The sequence below is a fragment of the Bos indicus genome, chromosome 1 (assembly GCF_029378745.1).
Source record: "Bos indicus isolate NIAB-ARS_2022 breed Sahiwal x Tharparkar chromosome 1, NIAB-ARS_B.indTharparkar_mat_pri_1.0, whole genome shotgun sequence".
NCBI lineage: Eukaryota > Metazoa > Chordata > Mammalia > Artiodactyla > Bovidae > Bos > Bos indicus.
The window spans coordinates 110833480-110861234 of record NC_091760.1 but is presented as its reverse complement, the minus strand read 5'-3'; the positions used below and the strand labels follow the sequence as shown (position 1 = coordinate 110861234).

Genomic DNA, 27755 nt, shown 5'->3' with positions numbered 1-27755 from the left:
AGGTTCATCAGCACCATCTTTCTAGATTCCATGTATATATGTTAATATATGATATTTGTTTTTCTGACTTACTTCACACTGAATAATAGGCTCTAGGTTCATCCACCTCATTAGCACTGACTCAAATGTGTTCCTTTTTATGGCTGAGTAATATTCCATTGTATATATGTACCATATTCATCTGTCAATGGACATCTAGGTTGCTTCCATGTCCTAGCTATTGTAAATAGTGCTGCAATGAACATTGGAGTACATGTGTCTTTTTCAATTATGGTTTTCTCAGGATGTATGTCCAGTAGAGGGATTGTTGGGTGATATGGTACTGTTATTCCTAGTTTTTTAAGGAATCTCCATACTATCTTTCATAGTGGCTGTATCAATTTACAGTTGAAGGGTTGGGTTTTAATCCCCTCTCTGGAGCTTCCCTGGTGGTTCAGCTGGTAAAGAATCCACCTGCAATGTGGGAGACCTGGATTCAATCCCTGGGTTGGAAAGATCCCCTGGAGAAGAGAATGGCTACCCACTCCAATATTCTACCCTGGAGATTTCCATGGACAGAGGAGCCTGGCAGGCTGCAGTCCATGGGGTCGCAGAGTCAGACACAACTGAGTGACTTTCACTTTCTGTTTCCAGAGTCTGGAACATTGCTTGACACTTGGTAAACAGTCCATAAATACTTATGAACTGACTTCAGGCAGTTTCTGTCATCAACAGTCATGTGCTGACACTGTTTTGGGGCCCTGGTTAAGACAAGGCATCTACAGCGTATACAAAGGACAGCCCCCACTCTGATTGGAGTCGAGTTGGAGAACTAGGCCAGGCACAAGAAATGACACTTGCCAGGGTTTTCACTGCTCAACAAATAACACAGGGAATAAGAGGCGCCAGTGTTTGGGGATAAAGGAGAACTCGACCGAGGCCATGATATCAGGGTCAGCTTTTCTGATGCATGGGAGGTGGGCTGTGCGTTTAAGGAAATGATAGTAGCCAGATCTGTCAGGCACCTCCTAGCCCCTACCAGTGCCTTTTATGTATATCATTAACGCTTACAACATCCAAGGAAATGTTCTGTCTACCCACAGATGAGGAAACTCACAGCTCAGAAGAGTTAAGCAATGCTATCCAAGGCCACTCAGCCCAGAGCAAGACCAACAGGCTTCAAATGGAGAACCCATACCCTTCCCACCATGCACTACAAAAAAGGAAAAGTGGATCGCAGACCTTTTCAGGTACCTTTTTGGGGGGCTTAATCTGAAGCAGCTTCCAAAGCAAGCAGCTACTGCTTCTGGGAAGCAAGGGCCAAGAGGGAGGAATCTGGCAGCCTCAGGTTCTCTGGGCATGACACTGCCAGGGTGGTAGTGGGGCCATAGTGTCGCTGGGAGCCACCATTCCAGGACTGGCCAGCTTGCAGCCACCAGGGCAGGCGGAGCTGAGGTGTGGGCGTCAGCGCGGCTGTTGGATGCATTCCCAGGGCACAGCGGGTGAGCTGTGTCCACTGCTGAGAGACTGGACAGTTTCAAACTTCACTGTGTGAGTACTTATAAAGAGGCCAGCGATTCCAGGCTTGGTGTGGGAAAGTATGATTAAAATGGGACTCGAGCAAAGCTGTGCAGGGGGATGCTGGTTAAGTGTGTGGACAAACTGTTTGGATTTGAAGCCTGGCCCAACCACTTACTAGCCGGGTGAAACCACCTCCGCATGGGTTCCCACCCACCACCACCATAGGGCTTTTTAAAGTTTTAAATGAATTAATATATGTGAAACAGAGCAGCACCTGGAGCGCAGTGCTTATGTAAATTGGGATTACTGTCTTTATTCTTCTGCGGGCAGAATTTAGCAAAGGCATATATGGTCTGAGAGTTGTTGTCAAGGCTTCAAGTCTGATGAAGGACCCAGAGGAGGCTTAAGTGGACCCGTCTAAAGATACTGTCGCTGCTGCTTGGGAAAACAGATGTCCTTATTGTGTTCACAAGAAGGCTTGCGAGTCAGCTGAGCAGAGTGAGATCTTCTATCGTGTCCAGCCAAACAGTGACTTCTAGTGGCAGCCGTAGTTGTTACTACCTCGTACTGCAAACTAAAGGGCTCCTGTCAGGAAAGGCTTGTCAGAGGATGGGAATCACGAGGAAGAGAGGTTGTGGTGGCCCGGACAGTTGTTCTGGAAATTACAGCCATGAAGAGCCCTGAAAACTGGCAGTGTCATTATTTGGACCTTAAAAAGTCACTTTATTGGTGTTCGGTCGCTCAGGTCTGTGACTCTGAGACCCCACGGACTACAGCACACCAGACTCCTCTTTCACTGGCTCCTGAAGTTTGTTCAAACTCGCGTCCATTGAGTCGGTGATGCACTCCATCTCATTCTCCCTTTTCCTCCTGCCCTCAATCTTTCCCAGCATCAGAATTTTTTCCAGTGAGTCAGCTTTTTCACATCAGTGTCCCAAGTATTGGAGCTTCAGCTTCAGCATCAGTCCTTCCAATGAATATTCAGGGTTGGTTTTCTTTAGGATTGACTGGTTTGACCTCCTTGCTGTCCAAGAGACTCTCAAGAGTCTTGTTCAACACCACAGTTCAAAAGCATCAATTCTTCAGAGTTCAGCTTTCTTTATGGTCTAACTCTCACATCCATACATGTCTACTAGAAAAACCATAGCTTTGACCAGACAGACCTTTGTCAGCAAAGTGATGTCTTTGCTTTTTAAGATGCTGTCTAGGTTTGTCATAGCTTTTCTTCCAAGGAACAGGCATCTTTTAATTTCATGACTGTCTGCAATGACTTTGGAGCCCAAGAAAATAAAGTATCTCACTGTTTCCATTGTTTCCCCATCTATTTGCCATGAAGTGATGGGACTGTATGCTATGAGCTTAGTTTTTTTGAATGTCGAAAATTAAGCCAGCTTTTTCACTCTCTCACCTTCATGAAGTGGCTCTTTAGTTCCTCCTCACTTTCTGCCATTAGGGTGGTGTCATCTGCATATCTGAGGTTATTGATATTTCTCCTGGCAGTCTTGATTCCAGCTTGTACTTCATCCAGCCTAGCATTTCACATGATGTACTCTGCATATAAGTTGAATAAGCAGAATGACAATATACAGCTTTGACGTACTCCTTTCCCAATTTGGAACCAGTCCGTTGTTCCATGTCCGGTTCTAACTGTTGCTTCTTGACCTGCATTCAGGTTTCTCAGAAGACAAGTAAGGTGGTCTGGTATTCCCATCTGTAAGAAATTTCCACAGTTTGTTGTGATCCACACAAAGGATTTACCACAGTCAGTGAAGCAGAAGTAGACGTTTTAGTGGAATTCCCTTGCTTATTCTAAGATCCAATGGATGTTGGCAATTTGATCTCTGGATCATCTGCCTTTTCTAAATCCAGCTTAAACATCTGAAGCTCTCAGCTCGTGTACTACTGAAGCCTGGTTTGAAGGATTTTGAGCATTACCTTGCTAGCAGGTGAAATGAGTGCAACTGTGTGAACATTCTTTGGCATTGCCTTTCTTTGGGATTGGAGTGATAACTGGCATTTTCCAGTCCTGTGGCCACTGCTGACTTTTCCATATTTGCTGGCATATTGAGTGCAGCATTTTCAAGCATCATCTTTTAGGATTTGAAATAGCTCAGCTGGAATTCCATCACCTCCACTGTTTGTTCATAGTGATGCTTCCTAAGGTCGATTTGGCTTCACACTCTGTCTGGCTCTAGATGAGTGATCATACCATCATGGTTATCCAGGTCATTAAAACCTTTTTTGTACAGCTCTGTGTATTCTTGCCACCTCTTCTTAATATCTTCTGCTTCTATTAGGTCCATACCATTTCTGTCCTTTATTGTATACATCTTTGCATGTACTGTTACTTTGGTATCTCTAAATTTTCTTGAAGAGATCTAGTCTTTCCCATTCTATTGTTTTCCTCTATTTCTTTGCATTGTTCACTTAGGAAGACTTTTTTTTTTTTAAATCTCTCTTTGCTATTCTTTGGAAGTCTGCATTCAGATGGATGTATCTTTCTTTTTCTCCTTTGCCTCTCACTTCTCTTTTCTTGGCCATTTGTAAAGCCTTCTCAGACAACCATTTTGCCTTTTTGTATTTCTTTTTCTTGGGGATGGTTTTGGTCACTGGCTCCTATACAGTGTTACAGACCTCTGTCGATAGTTCTTCAAGCACTCTATCAGATCTAATCCTTTGAATCTATTTGTCACTTCCACTGTCTAAGCATAAGGATTTGATTTAGGTCATACCTGAATGGCCTAGTAATAGATGGGGAAACAGTGGGAACAGTGTCAGACTTTATTTTTTTGGGCTCCAAAATCACTGCAGATGGTGACTGCAGCCATGAAATTAAAAGATGCTTACTCCTTGGAAGGAAAGTTATGACCAACCTAGATAGCATATTCAAAAGCAGAGACATTACTTTGCCAACAAAGGTTCATCTAGTCAAGGCTATGGTTTTTCCTGTGGTCATGTATGGATGTGAGAGTTGGACTGTAAAGAAGGCTGAGCGCTGAAGAATTGATGCTTTTGAACTGTGGTGTTGGAGAAGACTCTTGAGAGTCCCTTGGACTGCAAGGAGATCCAACCAGTCCATTCTGAAGGAGATCAGCCCTAGGATTTCTTTGGAAAGAATGATGCTAAAGCTGAAACTCCAGTACTTTGGCCACCTCACGCAAAGAGTTGACTCATTGGAAAAGACTCTGGTGCTGGGAGGGACTGGGGGCAGGAGGAGAAGGGGACGACAGAGGATGAGATGGCTGGATGTCATCACTGACTCGATGGACATGAGTCTGAGTGAACTCTGGGAGTTGGTGATGGACAGGGAGGCCTGGCGTGCTGCAATTCATGGGGTCGCAAAGAGTCGGACACGACTGAGCGACTGAACTGAACTGAACTGAATGGCCTAGTGATTTTCCCTAGTGGTTTTCCCTTTCTTCAATTTTAGTCTGATTTTTGCAATTAAGAGTTCATGATCTGAGCCACAGTAAGGTCCTGGTCTTGTTTTTGTTGACTGTATAAAAATTCTCCATTTTGGCTGCAAGATTATAATCAGTCTGATTTTGGTATTGACTATTTGGTGATGTCCATATGTAGAGTCATCTCTTGTGTTGTTGGAAGAGGGTGTTTGCTATGACCAGTGCGTTCTCTTGGCAAAACTCTGTTAGCCTTTGCCCTGCTTCATTTTGCAATCCAAGGCCAAATTTGCCTGTTACTCCAAATATCTCTTGACTTACTACTTTTGCATTCCAGTCCCCTATGATGGAAAGGACATCTTGTTTTGGTGTTAGTTCTAGAAGGTGTTATAGGTCTTAATAGAACCATTCAGCTTCATCATCTTCAGCATTACTGGTTGGGACATAGACTTGGATTACTGTGATGTTGAACGGTTTGCCTTGGAAATGAACAAAGATCATTCTGTCATTTTTGAGATTCCACCCAAGTACTGCATTTCAGACTCTCTTGTTGACTATGACAGCTACTCCATTTCTTCTAAGGGATTCTTGCCACAGTATTAGATATAATGATCATCTGAGTTAAATTCACCCTTCTTGTCCATTTTATTTCACTGATTCTTAAAATGTCAGTGTTCACTCTTGCCATCTCCTGTTTGATCACTTTCAATTTACCTTGATTCATGGACCTAATGTTCCAGGTTCCTATGCAATATTGTTCTGTACAGCATCGGACTTTACTTTCACCACCAGACACATCCACAGGTAGGCATCATTTCAGCTTTGGCTCAGCCCTTTCGTTCCTTCTGGAGCTATTTCTCTGCTCTTCTCCAGTAGAATAATGGACAGCTACCGACCTGGGGGGTTTCATTTTCAGTGTCATATCTTTTGCCTTTTCATACTGTTTCTGGGATTCTCAAAGCCAAGAATACTGAAGTGGTTTACCATTCCCTTCTCCAGTGGACCACATTTTGTCAGAACTTTCCATCATGACCCATCTGTCTGGGTGGCCCTACACGGCATGGCTCATAGTTTGTTACACAAAACTGTGATCCATGTGATCATTTTGGTTAGTTTTCTGTGACTGGTTTTCATTCTGTCTGCCCTCTGGTAGGTGAGGATAAGAGACTTGTGCAAGCTTCCTGATGGGAGGGACTGGCTGTGGGGAAAACTATGTCTCTCTGACAGGCAAGGCCATGCTCAATAAATCTTTCATTTTCTGATGAGTGGGGCTGTGTTCCCTCCCTGTAGTTTGGCCAAACTACGGTAGGGGTAACGGAGACCTCCTTCCAAAGGATTTATGTGAGCATGCCATACCTCCCAGGACTGCCTCTGTCAGCGTCCCTGCCCCCGCAGCAGGCCACTGTCGACCCACACCTCCATCAGAGACTCCCAAATACTCAGAGGCAGTTTGGCTGGGTCTCTTGTGGGGTCACTGCTCCCCTCTCCTGGGTCCTGGTGTGCACAAGGTTTTGTTTGTGCCCTCCAAGAGTCTCTGTTTCCCCAGTCCTGTGGAAGTTCTGTAATCAAATCCCGCTGAACTGCAGAGTCAGATTCCCCGGGGATTTTCAGTCCCTTTGCTGGATTCCCAGGTTGGGAAGTCTGTTGTGGGCCCTAGAATTTTTGCAACAGTGCTAGAATTTCTTTGGTGTAATTGTTCTCCAGTCTGTGTATCCCGCACCTGGCAGCTCTGTGGTGGTGCTAATGGCGACCTCCTCCCAGGGGACTTATGCCGCCCACCCCACCTCCAGGACTGCTGCTGCCCTGCGCCTCCTTGGAGACACTCAAACACTCACAGGCAGGTCTGGCTCAGTCTCTTGTGGGGTCACTGCTCCTTCCTCTGGGTCCTGGTGCACACAACGTTGTGTTTGTACCCTCCAAGCATCTCTGGTGGGCATGGGTTTGATTTTAAACGTGACTGCACCCCTCCTGCTGTCTTGCTGCAGCTTCTCCTTTGCCCTTGGATATGGGGTATCTTTTTTGATGGATTCCAACCTTCTCCTGTCAATGGTTGTTCAGCAACGAGTTGCAATTTCTCAGAAGACTAGGGCACATCTTTCTACTCCACCTTCTTTAATGCTGTATTATTGTATACATATATATATATATATATATACACACACAGTGAAATACTGATAGGTAAAAGGACATGGTACTGCAACAACTTCACCTCAGACACATGAGAGAATCCATTACATACACACGTAGAGGGACAGAGTGATAGAACAAGCATGGTAAAATGTTACTATTTGGAAACACTGGGTGAAGGGTATACAGGAATTCTTTGTCGTATTTTTGCCTACTCTTTTATATCTAATTTCAAAATGTTTTTTAAAATGTTTTCAATTTCAATGTTATTTTTATGTCCCCATAGTGAGTTGAATAATGTCCCCCCTCAATTCATATCCACATAGACCCTTAGAATGTGATCTTATTTGGACATAGTCTCTGTGGATGTAATTAGTTACAATGAGGTCATGCTGGATTAGACTGGGCCCTAAATCCAATGACTCGTGTCCTTATAAGAGAAAAGGGGGACTTCCCTGGCAGTCCAGTGGTTAAAACTCTGCACTTCCACTGCAGGGGGCACAGCTTCAATCCCTCATTAGGGAACTAAGACCCTGCATGCCTTGTGTCATGGCCAAGAAACAAAAAAAGTTAATTAAAAATAAAACAGCTAAATTAACAAAAGAAGAGGAGGAAGAGGGGACACGTACAGAGAAAAAGGCCCCATGAAGACGGAGGCGGAGAATGCAGGTAGGATTAGAATGCCAAGGACTGCTGGGAGAAGCTACAAATAATCGAGAAAGGATGCTTCCTTAGAACCTTCAGAGGGAACATTGTCCTGCCGACACCTTGATTCCAGACTTCTAACCCCCAGAACTGTGAGGGAAGACATTTAAGTCATCAAGTTTGTGGTAATTTGTTAGTCTACCTTAGAAAAATAATAGTCACCCACATGCTTAAAATGGCTCTCTAGTCTATCTCAGTCTGTCATCCACAAGCCTCTGATATTAATAATGATACTATGATCATTTATTTAACATTTACAACAAGATTATATGCATTATTTCCTTTAATCCTCCTAACACCTGAATAGAGCAGGTTCATGACTAATTCTATGGCTGGGAAGTGACTGCTTAGAGTGGTTAAGTAGTGCGCAAAGGTAGACAGCTGGTGAGTAGAGAGGCTGAGCCTTGACCCCAGGCAATCTGAATCCATAAGCCTCACCATTTCTGCTCCAACATTGTTCACTCTTTCCTGCACAAGCCCTTCCTGTCAGAGCAAACAAGCCTCATGTCTGTCCTGGGGTGCACGCCCAGCTATCCAAGTCCAGACATCGAGCCTTGCCTTGAGATTACACCACATCTTCCTCCTTATCCTTTTAAATCCTGTCCATCCCAGGCCCAGCCGCACTCCCTGTCCTCGGAAATTTCCAAGCCACGAGGCCACAGCAGTCCCTCCTCCTTTAGCTCAGCTCTGTGTACTGCTTGCTTGGTCCCAAAATATACTCAGGATTATTTTGGACGTTATTTACCTTTAAAAAAAAAAATTATCTCCACCTGGATAGCAAGTACCCTGCAAGTAGGTGGTAATTGTATGTAGGTATCTGCCATATCTCTAGACATCAACTTTCCTTGCCCTTCTTTACTTTTTTATTTATTTTGGTTTGTGTTGATCTTCTTGCTTCAGGGACTTTTCTCTAGTTGTGGCGAGCGGGGGCTGCTCTCCGGTTGGACTGCACAGGCTTCTCATTGCGGTGGCTTTTCTTATTGTGGAGCGTGGGCTTTAGGGAGCTCAGGCTTCAGTAGTTGCGATTCCCCAGCTCTAGAGCACAGGCTCAGTAGTTGTGGTGCACGAGCTTAGCTGCCCCACAGCAGGTGGAATCTTCTTGGACCAGGGATCAAACCTGCATCTCCTGTATTGGCAGGCGGGTTCCTTACCACTGAGCTACCAGGGAAGCCCCTCTCTCCTTGCCCTTCTTTCTGTAGTTAGGAACCTCTCAGAAAAGCTTTCATCAGGCATATATGTAATCACAGTAGAAACTTGACATTTGCAATTTGACTGTTTTGAAGCTTGTTGACTCAATTTCAGTTGTGTATAAGATATAGTCTGCTACATCAAAAAGACCACAACCAACCAATGTTGAAGAGGATGACGAGAAAAGGGAACCCTTGTACACTATTGGCAGGAATATAAATTGGTACAGCCACTGTAGAAAACATAGAAGTTCCTCAAAACCTGAAAATAGAACTATGACATGATCTGAAATAAATGAAGACACTAATTTAAAAAGATACATGTACCCCAATGTTCACAGCAGCGTTATTTACAATATCCAAAACATGGATGCAACCTACATGTTCATCAACACCTGACTGGATAAAGATGTGGCATATATATACATAATAGAATACTACTTAACCATAAAAAGACTGAAATCTTGCCATTTTCAACAACATGGGTAAACCTGGAAGGCATTATGTTTAGTGAAATAAGTCAGAGAAAAACAGATACTGTGTATCATTTATATGTGGAATATAAAAAATAAAACTAATAAGTATACCAAAAAAGACTCACAGACAGTAGAGAACAAGCTAGTGGTTACCAACAGGAAGAGGGAAGGGGGCAATGGCAAGACAGGGGCAGGGGATTAAGAAGTACAAACTATTATGTATAAAATAAATAAGCTATTGTACAGCATGAGGAATATAGCCAATTATTTTATAACAATTATAAATGGGAGCATAACCTTTAAAAATGGTGGATTACTCTTGTATACCTGAAACTAATATTGTAAATCAACTATACCACACCCCCGAATGTGTGTGTATATTTTTAAGATATTGGCAACACAGCTCAAAAAACACATAGTCTGCTAATGGCTGCGAGCATGACTAAACAATGTCAACACTAGTCTAGGTTGCAGTATTTGTCAAATGAACGAAACTTGGTCTGTTTGAAAAAGCCCTAGAAAGAATATATTTTGAGTAGAAAATTAGTTTCCTAATTAAGGGTGGATTATTTTACTTCACGGTGGCTTAGATTTATGACATGCCTTGTGCTCTGTACAAAGACCTGATGTGTCACACGTTCTGTGTAAAAACGGAAGAATCCATTTATGGAATTTTTCTGCAAGTGCTGCAGCAATGCAAGAACTGCTTGAGTGAGGAATTCCAGGTTGCAAAGGTAAACACATTGCACTGCAGTTAACTAGCAGAGATGTTGGGCACAATAAGTAATCTGATTTTCAACTGACCCAGGAGCCTAGGTACATAGTGCCATGTTCACAGATGTGGGGGTTCATATAGGTCTTGGATTATTTTTGAGATGTCAGGTTCAGGCAGGTAACATCTGTGAGTAAAAGGAGCAGGATCCCAGAAAGACACCCCCATCAACAGTGATGAATGTCAGTTGACACCTGCTTTGCTGTTGCAATTAAGAGGGAGTTGGCAGAAATATACCACACTGGTGTGCACACCCCAACCAGAAGGCTGCTGGGGTGGGGTCATTTGTTGCCCTGAGGGATTGTAGATTTCATGTATTCTAATTTTTAGAAAAGTTGGAGGCCTAGGTTTTTATGTATTTCCAAATTTAAAAATGTTAGCAAATAGTTCACCTAAAACAAACATTGTTCAAACCAAATACTGGTGTGTGAGCTAAGATGTGGCCCAGTGCCCACCAGTTTGCTACCCCTGGGCTGTTGTTTATCTGTCTGCTTTAGTCTGTGAGCTCCGGAGCACTAGAACCTCGTAAAAGGAATAGACATGTTCATAGAAGGGCAGTTGGAAAAAGAACACATGCTCAAACTTGAAAGATGAGGGCTGAAAAGTGCCACTCAGTGAATTAGTGTTTGTAAAATTCATTCCTCATTATTTTTATTGCATATCCTAATACAAGTCAGGCATTGCTGTAGGATTAGATAAGGGGCATTACAATAATGAACGAACCACAGTTCTGCTGCTCTCTCAAAGTTTATACTCTATTAATAATAATGAGAGTCAGTGACAAAATAAAATAAGGGAAGTCCAGGTAGTGGCAGGCATTATGAAAAAGTTAGGGCTAGCTAAGGAACAGAACATGAAGGGGGGCTGTCAGAGGGGCTTGTTTTTAGATAGGGTGTGAAAGAAGGCCCTTCTGGAGAGAGGATTCTGGAGAGGGGACCTGAACGATGATCTGGAGGAAAGGCATCCCAGGCAGGGAAGACAGGAAATGGGAAGACTTTGGAATAGAGGGGCACACCTGAGGAAGAGGAAACGCTGTTGATGGATGGAGGAAGCTGGCAAAGGTCAGACCTTATACAGCCCAAGTCAAGGGTTTGTAGAGTGAAATGAGAAACGCTTGGAAACTGTATTAGAGCAACATATGATTAACGTTTTAAATAGATCATTAAGCTACAGTTTGAAGGGCTGTGGCAAAGACCTACAGATACTACAGAGATGACAGTTGATACAAGGGAAAGGAATTTGATGACATAAGAAGGCAGGGGAGGAACTTCCTCTGTTCTTAGAACTGGGTTGGAATTATTCTGAGCAGAGGTGGCAAAAAGCAGAAGGGTCAAGAGGACAGCCACTGACTTCATGCTTTAATTATGAAAAGCTTCTACTGTTAATCTCAGTGAGGTAGTATTCTGAAACAGCTATGTTTTTTGAATTGTGTTCACAGCAAACGTAGACTTCAAACTTTTCTAAGTAGTTGGGTGCTTTCTAACATGAATTGTTTGGACTGCAAAGGTAAAAACTAGAACCCCATTATGTCTAACACATATACTCTGCACAATGCTACGAGGGCCAGTTTGCAGACAAGAGTTTAAATGACTTGCCGGGTCACCTTAGTAGAGGAATGACTTGAATGCAGAAATGACATCAAAGTCCAGAAATGGGCCAAGTTCCAGAAATGCACCAAGTTCCCATGGCTACAGACAGTGAGCTGTGACTTCCAGCTACAGGAGTGACTAATTCTAGGGGATACAGGGAATCGAGGCCTATGGTGAAAGCTGCTCCCCTTCCAGTGTTCCCAGTAGGGGAGAAGATGATTTTCCTTATCAATCTGCCTGACATTCTCTATCTCAGCACTAACCAGAGCTCCCAATGTGTGCCTTCTTTTAACATGATTTTTTAAAAATCTAATCTTTACTTCCCCTGGTGGCTCAGAGGGTAAAGAATCTGCCTGCAATGCACGAGACCCAGGTTCAATCCCTGAGTTGGGAAGATCCCCTGGAGGACATGGCAACCGACTCCAGTATTCTCACCTGGAGAATTCCATGGACAGAGGAGCCTGGCGGACCCTACAGTCCATCGTGTCTCAAAAGGTTGGACACTTCCACATGGTGAGCTAGGAGTTGGCTCTTGGGACTAACAAGTATTATTTGTTACTATGAAATTATCTTGGTTTTGGATATTTTCATGAAAAAAAAAAAAAAAACTTCAAAATTTTAAAGGAGGCTTTTGATGCAGATAGCAGGCATAAATATGGGTTTAACAACTGATGTTAACAGTGACAATATTTAAAGCCGTCAGTTCAGTTCAGTCGCTCAGTCGTGTGCAACTCTTTGTGGCCCCATGAACCGCAGCACGCCAGGCCTCCCTGTCCATCACCAACTCCCGGAGTTCACCCAAACTCATGTCCACGGAGTCGGTGATGCCATCCAGCCATCTCATCCTCTGTCGTCCCCTTCTCCTTCTGCCCCCAACCCCTCCCAGCGTCAGCATCTTTTCCAGTGAGTCAACTCTTCGCCTGAGGTGGCTGCAACTTCAATTCAGGAAAGAGGTCATTACTTTTATTATTTTAAAATGGAAAGGAGATTAAGAATTCCACTGGTCTGTCTTTAGGGTTAAGATGCCAATTGTAAATGACAAATGTAATATTCTATAACATAATAGGACTTGTATTAAGAATTATTAAGACAAATAACATCTTATTTGCAGAAGTACAGCTGTAGTGGGAAACAAAGGTTAAGAGAACAGATACAAATGGGGCACATACATATGAGATTGCTGATGTACATACAAGCAGTAACGTTTTAGGATCAGGAACTTAGGTGAGATACCTGGTGAATGAGGCAGCAATTGTGTTTCAAAATAACCAACCTTGGGATCTGAAGAACAAAAGTGTTTAGAGACACCACAGGGTTACAGTGAGCCAACCCAGAATATGAAAATTACAAGACAAAGGACCCAATTTTTCAGGGGGAAAAAGATGGACAACTTGTGATTAAAACCAAATACAGACCTTGTTTGAACAAACCAATTATAAACAAACAGGAAACCTGAATACTAAGTTAGATGTTAGAGTAAAAAGGTTGCCTGACCTAGAATTGATTGTTTTTGGAGCTGAGAGATGGGTACTCACTTGACCTTCCCCATAATTTTAAGTTTTTAAATGTGGGTTCAGCAGCATAAGATTATTAAACTGCTGGTAAGAGCCTAAACTCTCGACAAGAACCTAGAAAACTGATTCAGTAACAGCACAAGACACTGATACTATCACAATACTGTTAATCTGCTATACTCTAACATACAAAGTTAAAAAAAATTCATTCACTCCCAGAAAAGAATAGCACAAAAATTAGGGCAGAAAGAAAAAAGTAATCATTCCAGAGCAACCTGTAACATACAGCTCTTACCTCACATGCAGGTCTATCTTCTGCATCTTCCATCTTCACAAATGCCCTTCACCCACATGCTATTTACAAACAAGGATACAGTAAGAGTTGCTACACTATTAAGAACTCAGGATTTTTCAACAGGGTCTTTGTTCAACAGGTCATTTGCCTTTCTTCAATGTTGGTCTTGGAAAGAAATGTCACTATTTAGAGGCAGTTTAAGCTCTTTAGAAATACTGTTACAGATCAGCAATATGTGTCATAAAAGCACATGTAGAAACAACAATGAACTATTACCTTTCCAGAAGTTGCTCATTTACACTAGGTCATGCTGCTGCTAAGTTGCTTCAGTCGTGTCCGATTCTGTGCGACCCCATAGACAGCAGCCCACCAGGCTCCCCCATCCCTGGTATCCCCCAGCCAAGAACACTGGAGTGGGTTGCGATTGACTTCTCTGAGATCATGCTAGGCCATGTTAGTTTTTAGTTAGGAATGTAAATGACTTAAGCACCATACCGACATTTTTATTTCCAAGTGAATCTCGTCTCCCTGTGAGGCTTTCTACTTTTTCCAGCCCCACTGCCCACCATAGCAGAACGTATTTGGAAATCTTCTTTGGAGTCCTCTTCAGAAGTTGTAACTACTTTAAACATCCTTATGGCAGTAAATCTTCATCTCTTTGTGGGTGTGTTTGATTTTTTGAAACAGCAACAAATCATTTGGAGCCAAGTCGAGTGGACAAGGTAAGTAATCAAGATGGGTGAAAATTTTAATGGAAAACTTAACTATAAAGCAATTATTTTATTATGGCTTTTTTAAGGTCTCTAAATTGACTTCCAAAATATTAGGGAACTCTCAAGTAAATAATTTTAAAAATACCCTTGGCTATACGACTTCTGGATTTTTTTGTGATCACATATTCCTTTGAACAGCCAGGCAGGATGGGGGCCGCAGGGGGAGGAATTGGGGGATGGGCTCACTTCCTAGCCTAAATACCTAAAGAAAAACTTAAAAGCTGAATAACTGGTCTTAATTTGCCATTCTGTTGAAAATTCTGATTTGCTCACCTTCAAAATAGTACTTAAACCTGACTTAAATAACCTTATGGTACCCATTTATGTGCAAATCAAATTTTGACTTAAGTTTCATGCTACAATAAAACATGTAAAAATCATGTAACATTACACTGTTGGACCAAACCCATTTGCTTTTTCCACCTATATAAGGAAGATTTCTACGAAAGCTCCCAGTGCAGGTAAGAATTACATTTTAATCTCAAACTTTATATAACAAGGAAAGAAACAGGTCTGTCAGAAAATCAGTACAGGCATTTTACTATCAAAAACTTTTCTTTTTAATAATTTATTTAAATAAGATTGAAGCAATTTAGAAAAACAAGATTTGTATTTTATTTTCTTGTAAAAATCTTTACACATGCAGACAAACCAGTGTTAAGAAAGTATTCACCATCATTTAAACAAATAACCACTTAAATAGAACAGTGTCTGCAATTTTATCTGTATAAAAATAAGATACATTTTTACAGAATTCACGCTCCAGTTCTTATAGCAATAAACAATACACAACTATAATAATTACAATTGAACCTGACCATGGTTTTCAATTAGATACTGCTAGGGCATTTTATGTGCAAAAAAAAAAAAAACCCAAAAACATAGTTCTTTTCAAAAGAAAATGTCCTCAGTGTTTCTAGAGACCTAGAGGGTTTAAGAAATCAAATCCTAATCAGTTTGCTTTTAATATTTTGTTACGAGTCCATACATCACACTGTAGATGGGCAAAATCAGGAGCTGATGCAGGCTCAAAGGAAGAAAGTCAGCGTCTGTGCCTGCCATGTCCTGAGCGACTGCCACCATGGTGCTTGCCTTTGTGGGACCTCTCAAAGGAGCGAGATCTTTCACGCCTGTCCCTATGATGTCCCCTTTCATGCCTGTGTTTCTTGACAGCATCTGAGTGATCCCGAGACTTGCTCTGAGATCGAGAACGAGACTTTTTCCTTTTATGACCATGTCTATTTGAACTTTTTAAATCATCTCTGGTATGCTTGGCTTTAAGGTGAGGAGAGCCATGATTATGATGTCTTCTTGGGCTTTCACTGTGACTGCGGGACCTGCTTCTTGATCTCGAGCTGTATGTTCCAGATCGACTCCGCCTATTATTATAACTTAGATAATAAAAATTTGAGGTTGAGAGTCAGTTTCTACTGGGAGCAAATATTTTTGGTGGTGCTCATAGCAGGTTCAAAACAAAACCACTGTATCAGTGACAGACCAGACTTAAGATGTTTAATAAACTTCCCCACCCCTCACTACCTCTCCTTCAGCCTGTTAACATATTAAACAAACCTTAATATATTACGTCTATATTCTAAGGAAGGGAGTAATTCGTTTTTACAGAGTGTCCTAGCTATTTATTGAATTATCTCCCATATACTCAAAAGAACCACTGAAGAGCCACAAGTAGCTGGCCATCTAATTATAAAGTTAACTAGGGAAAATTCTTTAGCTATAGTTAACCTGATTCTTCATTAGTAGTAAGTGGTTGGCCAGGCCGTACACCTCTCCAGAAAAACAAAAGCAAAACTACAATAGAATGCCATATACTACCACGAAACAAAAAAGCCACATGCCTACAGAGCATATCTCCAAACTCATTTCTGACAATTTACCCTGAATTAAATCTAGCCTAACTTTGAAAACAGTCCACGTGCAATTTTTTTTTAAGCCATAACCTTTTAAGACTCCAAATAAGACTGCTTTCCCCAACAAAGTGTTTACTTACTGTCTTCTTGGAGTATGTGATCTAGAACGTGATCGTGTTCTTGACCTTGATCGACTTGCACTTCTGCTATTTCTACTTCTCTTGCTGTCTTTTCTTACACTTAAAAAAACACACAATTTTTTAGTTATGTACATAGTGTTAGAAATTACATACATAAAAAGATTCCTCAGGCCATTTTTCTAACTCAAGTATACTCACCCATTGTAAGGGCTTTTAGAAGCCTGTTGTCTATCCTCGGGTTCTTTTTTTATTGTCTTCACATTAACAGAAATAGGTGACTTCTCTTCAGTTTTTACTTCTCTTGGTGATGCTTTTAAAAGAATATTAAGGCATGTTAACTATTAGATTATACAGAAGGCCAAATAGGTTTCTAAATGTAACCAAGTACCATTCAATTATCAGTCCTTAGTTGTCTGTCAAGAGAGAAAATATGAACAGCTTAACATCACTGTTTCTATGCAACTGTGAAATGTTATAACTTTCTAATAACCACACATTCAGTGCTTAAGTTATTAACCTTACATGGTTTAGAGGCTGGAGAAAATCCACCAAGAGTTGAAAGGGCTGGAGTTCCATCAGGATTCAATCCCTTTGCTTTTAATTTGGCTTCTTGTAAGGCAACTTTTCTTTTCTCTACTTCTTTTTCCAGCAATTCATAGTTTGGCTGTTGGAAGAAAATGAAATTAGTATTTCTCTTTTACATAAGTTTACACTCTTAGCACTGACAAAATATTAACACAAGTGCTGGTAAACAGAATTACCTTTTTTCTGGTATAAAGCCTAAGTGTTTCTATGCAGATTTCTTGGATCTCCTCTTCCGTAGTACCAAAAAGAAGAAACCAATGGGGACGAGTTGGCAATGGAATCTAAACCATAAAAACAGATTAGATGAAATTTTCACTGTTTTTATTAGAACTGCTAATTCCTGTGATTTATCCTATTGGACTATACAAGATTTACGTCTCTCTCTCTATATATGCACCTACCTGAAGAGCTCTAGCTGCAAGGTAGATGCAAGCACATGCAATAGTCTCTGGTTGAAATCGAACAAATACATTGGTTCGAAGACTGTCATTCATATAATTCCTGAAAAATATTTCAACCGTAAGCTTTGTATGTAAACAAATCAGTTCCTCTGAACCTTACATAAAATTGGAGACTCAATCTACTTTATTCTTTTTTCTTCTCATGTTTGTATTTTCAGTATTCTAGCATATAACAATTCTTAACTCAAAAGCAGTAAGAGATAAGAATTTAACACTAGAATCATTCTTCATGTCTCCTAAATAGGACCGAAGTCCTTTAAAATAATTCCATACTATTACTCCACATAGAACAGTTTTTTAAAAAAACATATTTCTATGAAAAGCAATGCTTTGAAAGTTCTGACATGATTAGTTTCAGAAATGATAAACCACTCCAACAATACTTCAAGCCATTAATTATTGACCATCTCTCTCCTTTATCCACAATGAAAAGCAGTGTCAATCAAGTTCTTTCAAAAATTCAATACTGTGATAGGGATAAAAAGGCATTTTCAGTAAGCACGCACCAAATTAAGAAAACTAAGCTAGTTCAGAAAACCTAGGTTGGGAAGTGAAGAGCAAATAATATATATAACAGCCTTGTTTATATACAAGTATGACTAAATATAAATAAAAGCAGTAACTACTTCAGTTAATAAATCACTGGACTTTTTTAATAGTGAACCCTCCCCACAATATTCCTGAAGTATTAAATAAATTTTACAAATTGTTCAAAAGGTTAAACTAAAAGACTGTTTTCTTAAAAGTCCGTAACCCATGAAAACTGCTAAAAATCTATAGAACATATATTAAAGTCATGCATTTTATAAAAGCAATGAGACTTTTCTAGTATTACTAATAAAGAAGCATGGCAGTCGTTAAGTCCAGAACATAAGAATTACATCACTTAAGTACTGCACATCAACAGTCTTAAGACAGTAGTTGTGGCTGAACCACAAACTCCTTGTTTTAACTTTTAATAAGTCAGCACTACAAATCACACATCTATATCTCTAAAATCTAAGTTTTAGAGTTCTATGTTAAAATTAACAGCTCTTTAAAATGCAGTACTTCTTACTTCTAATACCATTGCCTCCAATAGCCCAGCAGCTATACATTCATCAAGAATGGGGATGGTGCCCATTTTAAGCTGCTCTTTCCAATGGTAGAATTCATGCTATACATACTAAAAATAGAAATCTAGTCAAACTCCTAACAAAAGTCATAATGGCTGGACAACAAATCTATCAAAAATGAACTATTCATTTTGATAGTTACAGGTATACATTAAATACATAGGCATGTGAATAGTTACTTCTAGAAACAAATATACAAATCCTTTTTGACAACCCGACAGAACTAGAAGATGCTGCCAGATGGATATGGACCACTTCAGTGAATCTCGGATGAGAGCTTGCACTGGATTGGCTGGAGAGCAGGGCAGCCAATCAGGCCATCCTGAGGTCATGGGCTGAAGTGCAGAGGGCAGAGTTCTATGACTTACCATCATGGACTACCCTTTAATTAAAGAGTAGAAAAAAGAACAAAGTTAAATTGAGTTCTCCATTAAAAGTAATTAGTCAAGCCAAGAAAACAGGAAGCAGAAATAAGCATTATTTACCTTTTGATTAAAAAACAAAAAAACAAAAAGCACCAAAACAAACTTATCTCATTATTTTGGAAAGGGAAAATGAAACTTACTTTATTTCTGCTTCTGTTTTCCTGGCTACGAAAGAAATGTAAAAAAGCAACTTACCAGGCAGTTTGAACCAGGGTTTGATTACGTTCACATTCTAAGACTTGTAAATACATAACAATGATCTGAAGAACAAGGGAAAAAAACTTAGTTTAGCATATTGGAAGTTCTTTCAAAGTACAGAGTTCAATGAACGTAAGTAACTGAAAATGTTAGGAGCAAGTTTTAATTCATAAAAACTGCATGAATAATACAGACCAACCTAAAATGTACCTGATAGTCAATGTAGATTTTTATGTTACTAAAGTTCACATGGACATGAAATGTTCCAAAATTGTACAGGAAAAAAGAAGTTAAATCATCTAAGAACAGTATCTAATTTTTCATGTGACAGGAACTGATTATTTCACTTAAATTTCCAAAGGTACAAACGCCCTAGAGACAGTTTTAAAGTTACACAATGTGTATGGTGCATACTATGCACAACTCAGAGTGGGTATTATAGTAAGTAACCAAACCTCTCTACAGTGAAGCTTACCATACTAAAGTGTGATAAATTTTAAAAACTCAACTGAGGGTACCTGAGCTCAGATCTTTCTGGACCATTATCATCATCATTCTCATTTCACAATTTTAGAGATGTGGAATCTGAGGCACAGAGTTTTCTGCCAAGGTCACACAGCTAATGGCAGAAACACATTTCTATGTGCAGATGGTCCTGCCCCCAGAGCTCTCATATCATTGTGCTATGGCTTATGCTGAGCTTATGGAAGCCAAGAGACACTGGAGAAACCTAAAAACACTCAATGATGCTGAAAGTGAGCAGCCACACACTCGAAGCCATTTCACTATGCAACAGGGTAACACACCACCAGGTACTTCTGCAGACATGTGTTTATTCATTCCATGGCTAATATGTAAAAATCTCCATTCTCTAGTATGAACATTGGGTTACCTCAGAAGCAAAAAGAACTTATCTACACCCACACAATAAAAAGTTAAGACTTGAACCCAGGACTTTGATTCTCATTTTACTGATCATTTCAATGTCCAAAAAGTTGCTTTTTAAAACCAATGGTTAGTGCTCAAAGATAAATTTGCAGGAAATAATATTTTAAAAATAACAAAACCCTAATACTTACGAATGTAATTTCTGTATTCTACAACTCACCTTATGGGGATGCTTGACATGAACACAAAATCCCAATTCCTTTAGCACCCTCCTCTCTGCCTTGATAACTTGATTTTTGGTGTTAATGTAGTTCTGATCAAGGATCAGGGGGCTTGGAGTCCTATAGTTTGTAAGAAATAAAATCAAAACTGTTTTGCACATCCCAAAAATTTTATTTGTGGTATCTCCATTTTCCCTTCCAACCAACTATTGGCAACAGAAACCAGCTTTTTAAACTCCTGCAAACAAGTTAAAAGCATTGATCTTGTGCTGTCCAAGTTATGCTAATTAAATATATACTTTCTAGACTCACTTCCTAGTTTACTAACAAAACACTGAAATGAAAAAAATTTCAGTCTAATGCTCTTACTTGTATCCTTGATTTTTTTCATCCAGATGTATTATATTACATAACAGATAGCCTGATTTATTTTCATAATCTCATTAGTCTACATAGACTAGAAACAAAATTAATGCACTCTTGAACATACGTATTACAAAGACTTCATAGCTCTTGAAGATGTGTATTACAAAGACTTCATAAGATTAGAGTGATTTTACAGAATATCAACTCATGATTAGTTTAAGACCAAAACTAAAATTAGGGGAAAATAGGGTGGGTAGCTAATTCAGATTCCCCTAAATGGGCAGTTCATTTAAATAAACTGATCTAAGAGTCTCTGTTAATAATCTGGAAACGAAAGATTCAGCTCAATTACCAAAGAAATGTTTTTAAGAATCCAATTTAACACTCAAAGTGATCAATAAAACCAGGCCTAAATTTGTTCAGAGTTATCAGGCAGCATCTTTAGTAAACAATGCAAAAGAGAAGGGAGGGCCAACCATAATGAAACTAAAACAGCACATAAGGTCTCTGTGCCAGACCAAAATTTTGACAGCTTAAAAGTTATGAGAGGCGATTTATCTATGGTTCAGTGCTTGGGGGAAAAATTCTTTCAATTAAAAAACTGTCTTAAATTTAAGTCTTAAAATTGAAAACTAGTTTCTTAATGAGAAGTCAGTCAGGACTTAGAATTTCTCTTCTTAAAGTGTATGAAATGTACCAATGTCCTTCATTTGTTACATTCTTAGATCCAACCAACAAAAAAACACATTTTTATTTAGAAGCTGATTTTAACATGGGTAGAATATGTAAATATTTTCCCCCATACTTATTTTCAGCTAAAAAATTCAAGAGATTTTGCTCTAGGCAGAACACAACATTTTAAAGATAGTCCTTCTGAACACTGTCCCCCCTTCTCCTTTTACTATGGACACCAAATACAAAAAAATTTAATCTCATAATTTTACACTACAGATCCACTTGAAAATCAAAAAAGAAATTGAAATCAGCTATATTACCCTGTAATGTATGTTACCAGAGTAAAAAAATCAGCAGTCATATTTATTTTCCTTTCTCCTGTTTCAAACTATAAAACCGGAACGCTTAACTAAACTATTTCTAGCTTTGCTATACTATCAAGTTGGATATAAGACAAAAGTTGGCAAAGCTGACAAGATGGAAAACAGCCTGTTAATGCTGAAAGTGGCCTTCACTCAATTCAGTTCTTACAGCTTTGAAAGGTGAGAAATGAAGCCACACCTTTCAGTTGGGAAGGGGACTGATTTCTAACATAAAAATATAAATAATGAACCTATTTTATCAGGACAAACAGGCTACAAGTTCACTGTTCTTTGGAAAAAATCAAATTTAATTCAAATGAGCACAGGGAAGCCTGTTGTGCTGCAGTTCATGGAGTCGCAGAGAGTTGGACACGACTTAGTGACTAAGAAACAAATGTGTACACAAAAATGTGTTCCAAGATCTTAAGGTTTATGATTTTTCAAATGTTATAACAGGAAATCTGGGGAAAAGTGAAATCTACTTAACCAACTCGTTAACCAATGGACCAGTTTATCTGATGACCCTTTCATCAGATATTCATTAGGAGACAGAATACCTCTGGTGGTATAGTTACACACCACCTTAACACTTAAGGTGCAACTCAAACAGTAAACTGTACCATTAGAATCCTTATAAAATTATTATGAAAAATTTTGTTTCATTTTTTCCTATTTATGTTGAACAAATTTATTGTATCTCTTATCAAACTTGCTTTAAGGGTTTATTTCAAATTCTGTTAGAAATTCATTTTCTTACAATCAACCAACTCAACATTTGTATTATGGCTATTATCTGGTCCTTAATCAGGTTTAATCACTAATTCTACTTAAGTAGATTAGTTATTTTCTATCTATTCAGTATAATCTTTACTTTCACATTTTTTGGTGTCAAAATCCCAATATTAAACTAATCAGGGAAACCAAACCCACTACCTACTCAATTCAACTACCTACTCAACTTCTTGCTTAGGCAACAGTAACTGCTTGCAATCTTCAAAGTCAATTTTGTAGATGTACATAATCTGATACCTTCACTGTTGAGAAATGGTTTTACCTCACAATGAAAGAAGGCTCAATGAACATGTAACTTATACTACTTACAAAGATTACTTTGTATCACAATTGTATCCCCAAATAGGAGCAGTAAGAAAAGGTTCAAACTGCCTAAGCAAATTGTTTCTTTGTATTAACAAAGTATCTATTCATACTTAACCTGGCAACAAGCACATCAAATTTAATTAAGGTTTGCTAGAATTTCTTCATCAATTAGGTAAACTTTCTTTCCAATAAAAGTTTGAAGAGGTTAACATTTTAAAATCTTAAAAAAAAAACCTGCTTAAAAGAAACTTTCATCTGTTCAGAAAAAAGTAATTCTTATGATAAAAAACCACCTAAACCTAACTCCTACTCCTCTGCTTTTGACAGACTTTTTCAGATTAATTTATATGAGAAGAACAATTCTCCAAGTTTAATCTTAGTACAAAATTTTGGGTTTTGATCATTTGAATTTTATTATGGGGTCTAAGATTAGCTGTATTTCCTTTAGCATGATCTCAAAAATACAACCACAATAACAAATTTAGGAGGAGATTCAAACATGGTTTCTCTTACTCATAGGGTACAAAGGACCAAGAAAATGTGGAACAAATTCTTTGAGACTGTACTTAAAGGAGATCAGTAGTACAAAAAGGCAGACTGTTCTTCAACATACAGAAATTTGTAATTCCTACTTCAAAGAATCTTTCTTTCTTTGGCAGTGTTTAAACAAACTGAAAGCCATCTTTTAGAGCCACCAAAATAAACTGGATGAAGAATGGACTAAATGACAAATCACTTAAGACCGTTCTAACTCTAATCTATGATGTATATGCATGTTGAAAATACCACACCACATTCACCAGTAAGTGGGTTGCTGCAGTCTTTGAGTATTTGTCTTCTTTTAGACAAGCCTTACAGTATGAAGCTAGCTAGGTGCCTTAAAACTACAGAAAACCCTTAATTTGCTGGGAATATGCTGCAACTCAAAAGCAAACTATAATTGGGGAACTGTTGAAATGAAAAAAAAAAATCTTTCTGAGGTTAAAAAAACATTCTCAAACTACAAAAAAAATGAAGAGAAAAAAAAAAAATCACGTAATTCAGAATGGGGCTTGGGCATCAGTTTTTCCTAAAAGCTCCTCCAGTAATTCTAATATATAGTCAGCACTGAAATACAGCAACTTTTTTTAAAGGCTACAAAACTGATGCTTGTTATTAGCAAGGTCATACTACAAGTTAAAGCTATGCATGAACTAAATTAAATAATACCATTAAAACAAACTGAAACACTTTACTTAGCTAAAGTGATATTAATGGTACTCTTCTAATGACATTAAAAAATTACTAAGCTATCGTTCTAATAACTTGGACAGCAAAGACAAACGCTTATAACAAGAAACAGGAGTTTTTCTAAATGGTTCACCAGTGGCCAACCTGTTAGTCCCCGATTCCAGTGACCTATTCTCAGAGCACTGGCTTCTCCTTGGGGATTTTCGATACTTCACTCACTGTTGCCATGACGACAGCTTCATCGCTATGTACCACTCCACATCACCCAGGCTTTGGTAAATGTAGCTGGTCGCTGTATAGTCGGTTGCAAGGGAAAAAAGAGTTGAAGTTAATAACATATACAAGCTACCTGTCTGAGTAAACTTGTAATATGCATAGAAACACTTTTATATCCTGCTTTCTAAAAAAAGGCTTCCATGCAATTAACAACTCCCTTTAAATTTCATGCTGTAATCAGACTTCTAAGATTGAGACACAATCGATTTCTCTGATAATGATCAAAAGGGGGAAAAAAAAAAACCCGACACAACAGTCAAATCAGGTGAGATGTTTTAAATTCCAAGGTTTTCACAGTTAAGAGAACCTACTCTAACATCAAGGAAGAATATTCCATCTCAAAGAAAAATTTCAAAGTAGATAATAAATGATAATAGCAAAATGGTTCAAAGAATACTAACAGAAAACTATTTCCTTTAAGCAAACAATCCTTTGACTAAAGAACCTTTTTATTAGTGTCATTGTTTAAACACCCTTAACAATCAACTAGATCTAAATATACATTTTAGCTCAGACCATACTAAATTATCAATTTGAAAACTTCCCAAGTTTCAGGGATTCCTCACTAGGAAGCTAGAAGACATTTTTAAATACAATTAAAAAGTTAGTCTATCCCTGGAAATAAGGTGAATGAGAAAAGAACAGAATATAGAATGTAAGAAAACTGAAAACCACTGTGAAAACTATCTGGGTAACAACATTTCAATCTAAGTGGATGGACTAACCATTTCAAGGCTACTACTCACTTGTCTCTCAATAGTTCCATTACCAACAATTTACCGATTCAACAAGGACCACTCACGGAAGCTATTAATTTGGTACTAACCAATGCCCAACCCCAAAATGACTTAAAATCTTTTTATAACTGACTTCCTTTCATACTCAGTACAAGTTTATCTAATATCACAACAACTTCCTCAAAAAGCGAACAGAAGAACTAATCTGCACTGTATGTACTAGAAGCATCTAGTACGAGAAGCCATCTGTAGACACAAGCAGCACTGCAACTAAAGCTTTTTGGTACTGCCTCACAGGAACACATAAAATGTCAGCAGGTGTCCACCTATAAAACAACACTATTTCGGTTTCTATTTTCTTACTAGATCAGATAAATGCCCTATCTAAATGCAGCCCACTCACTGAGACTGTTATCTGACCAAAACAAAATACCTGTTTAATCCCTTTGACTCCAAACTTTATCATCCTGCAGTCCTTTCAGATCCGGTATTATGGGGGATATCGTAGTTCAATGTTGAGAAGTATTCTAACAAAAGCCAACCTCAATTGGTAAAGAATTAACTGGAACTTCCAGTGGTAAGACAATCTACACAAAACTTCACCACAATATTAACTTCAACTGCAGTGTTTAAACTTCCAGCCTTCAGTCTTACAGAGAAGGGAGGGGAAAAATAACTTACAGAACACACTCACACTTGAGACAAACATATTCCCTTTCTTGTTTAATCTTAAAACCACAGGACTGGCTTCACAGCACTGTTAAGATTGTCCATAAACGCAACTGCCTCTACAAACTTCAGATAACTGGTTAACTGTGGTTTTTCAAATTATGAAGTATCAGTGTGTTCCTATGTGAATTTTAACACCTAAATTAAAGTCAGTTTTCCCTTACATCGGTTTTGAGAGGAAAGAATGTTTTGATATGATTGGTGCACAGTTCAGTAGTAGCAAGAGATGCTGCATTCAATAATGCCAATCTTACCTTTTTCCTCTTAACTGGCGGAGGTGGTGAAATACATTAATCACATCTCTTATTCTTCTAGGTGCTTCTTCGATTTTTGATGCAAGATTAATACATGCCATGGCAACAATCTGGAAAAAAAAAAAAGAGCCAATAAAAAGCTGTTAGATTATGGCACTGCAGGTGTAAAGTTAGAAAGAAGTGCCCCTCTCAAAGTCTATAGAACTTATTCTAATGAAAAAAACTGGGACATTTGGTGAAATGAAATTGCAGTTGACACTTCTAGGACATAGATTTATGCTAGTGTGACGTTTCTTTTTATTTATTGCCTGGAACAAACTTTAGCTGCTCAGTCGTGTTTGACTCTTTGCGACCCCATGGACTGTAGCCTACCAGGCTCCTCTCTCCATGGGATCTTCCAGGCAAGAGTACGGAGTGGAGGTTGCCATTTCCTTCTCCAAAGGATCTTCCCGACCCAGGGATGTAACCCGGGCCTACCACATTGTAGGCTTTACCGTCTGAGCCACCAGGGAAGTCCTTATTCCCCTTAATTTTAAAACCGGAGCCAATCTCAATCTCACAGGAACTCTCCATTTGATAGAAAATGCAAATTCTTGATAATAAGGCACCTGGGCTCAGGCTCCATCTTCTGGTTCTCAAACCCTCTCCAAAAGTCCCTACTCCCCTATGGGTGACAACTAGGTACAAAAGCCTACAACTAACCACTCCCTTTCTGCAAAGCTGGCCGCTGACACTACCCACTCCTTCCTTCCCATTTCCGGATGGAGAAATCCCCCGTCACCCGCCCCCGCCCTGCTTACCTCGAAACTGTGTTTGACGAAAGACTTGGAGTAGAAAAAACGATGAAACAACACCTGACCCGTTGCCATCGCCACCTGCAGACAAGAGAAGAGAACGGAAGCGCAGGGGTCAGGCGGGCCCGCACCAGGCGCCGCCGCCATTTTGTGCCTCCGCTCACTCCCCTCCCCCTCCCCACCGCGAACAGCTCCTGGGCCATCCTCCCATCGCACGCGCCCTGCCGCGCTCTGGCTGCGACCCGCGGCTGGAGAGGCCCAGGGGGTGACCTCCCACGCGGCCGGGCCCTGGTAGTACTGGGAGGCAGCGAAGGGGAAGGTGGGGAGGGGAGGCGCGCCTCTCGGCCCGGGGCCGGAGCACTGACCTGCGGAAGTCGGAGGAGAATGCCGGCGGCCTGGATGAGCTCGCAGCCCAGGATGCGCAAGTCCGTCTCGCTGGGCAGGTCGAGCCCGTCCTGCATGGAAGGGGTGGGCGAGAGCCGCTCCTCCGGAATCAGCGAGTGATCGATGGTGAGCGAAACTTCCGAGTAGAGACGGTCGCCGATCAGGATCCCTCCCGTCGTGGTCGTCGTCGTGGTCGTCGTGCCGGAGCTTGAGCCGCCCGCGCTAGGGGCAGCAGATGAGACGGCTGTGGCAGCGGTCGCGGTCGGGTGAGGCCCGGACGCCATAGTCTCAGCGAGCTGCACGCACGCCCAACGCAGCCGGAACCCGGAGTGAGACTAACCAGCGTTCTCGGCGCGACGGATATTCCCGTGACCGCCGGGTTCTGGCCGCTTCACGCAGCGTGCGCTTCCGCCCTGACGTCACCACGCCCGGCCGGCGTGCCAACTAGTCCCTTCAGGCGTTGTCTCCGCCCGCGGAGCCTACGCCCGCGCGGGCCGGTGAGCGGAGTCCTCTGGGTGGGACCGTCGGTGACCTGGGTGACCTCCCCGTTGGTTCCCTAGAGTGGCTGGGGACGTGGTCTACTTACTAACACAACCTCAAACCGCCTCGCCTC

The 27755-nt window shown here is 40.2% G+C and overlaps 1 protein-coding gene and 1 long non-coding RNA gene across 4 annotated transcripts in view; one reads left to right on the top strand and one right to left on the bottom strand.

Moving 5' to 3' along the window:
- The window catches only part of LOC139184049 (uncharacterized), a 60363-nt gene that overhangs the window by 16219 nt on the left and 16389 nt on the right, over nt 1-27755 (top strand). Inside the window, exon 2 of the long non-coding RNA XR_011567480.1 lies at nt 1083-27755. This is a non-coding gene — a long non-coding RNA (uncharacterized lncRNA). The remainder of the gene's footprint in view (nt 1-1082) is intronic.
- On the bottom strand, nt 14928-27426 carry CCNL1 (cyclin L1). Of its 3 annotated transcripts, XM_019960373.2 has the most exons (11): nt 27124-27426; nt 26765-26839; nt 25965-26074; nt 20237-20357; nt 19126-19190; nt 17331-17430; nt 17106-17210; nt 16867-17008; nt 16543-16654; nt 16345-16443; nt 14928-15727 (listed from the first exon to the last, which is right to left on the bottom strand). In XM_019960373.2, exons 1-11 carry the CDS (start codon nt 27424-27426, stop codon nt 15379-15381), a joined length of 1581 nt encoding a protein of 526 aa, XP_019815932.1. In that variant the 3' UTR covers nt 14928-15378. The 3 variants fall into 3 exon arrangements, 1 of the variants encoding a protein (XP_019815932.1); XR_011567476.1 differs by lacking the exons at nt 14928-15727; nt 16345-16443; nt 16543-16654 and having other exon boundaries at nt 16982-17008; nt 17331-18887; XR_011567477.1 differs by lacking the exons at nt 14928-15727; nt 16345-16443; nt 16543-16654; nt 16867-17008 and adding an exon at nt 18874-18887 and having other exon boundaries at nt 17194-17210.

Coding starts and splice junctions, on each gene's coding strand:
- CCNL1 (XM_019960373.2), bottom strand. CDS start 27,426: ATGGCGTCCGGGCCTCACCCGACCGCGACCGCTGCCACAGCCGTCTCA. Junction 19,191..20,236: donor ATGTCAAGCATCCCCATAAG/GTGAGTTGTAGA, acceptor CTTGTTCTTCAG/ATCATTGTTATGTATTTACA. Junction 17,431..19,125: donor ACCCTGGTTCAAACTGCCTG/GTAAGTTGCTTT, acceptor AATATTTTTCAG/GAATTATATGAATGACAGTC.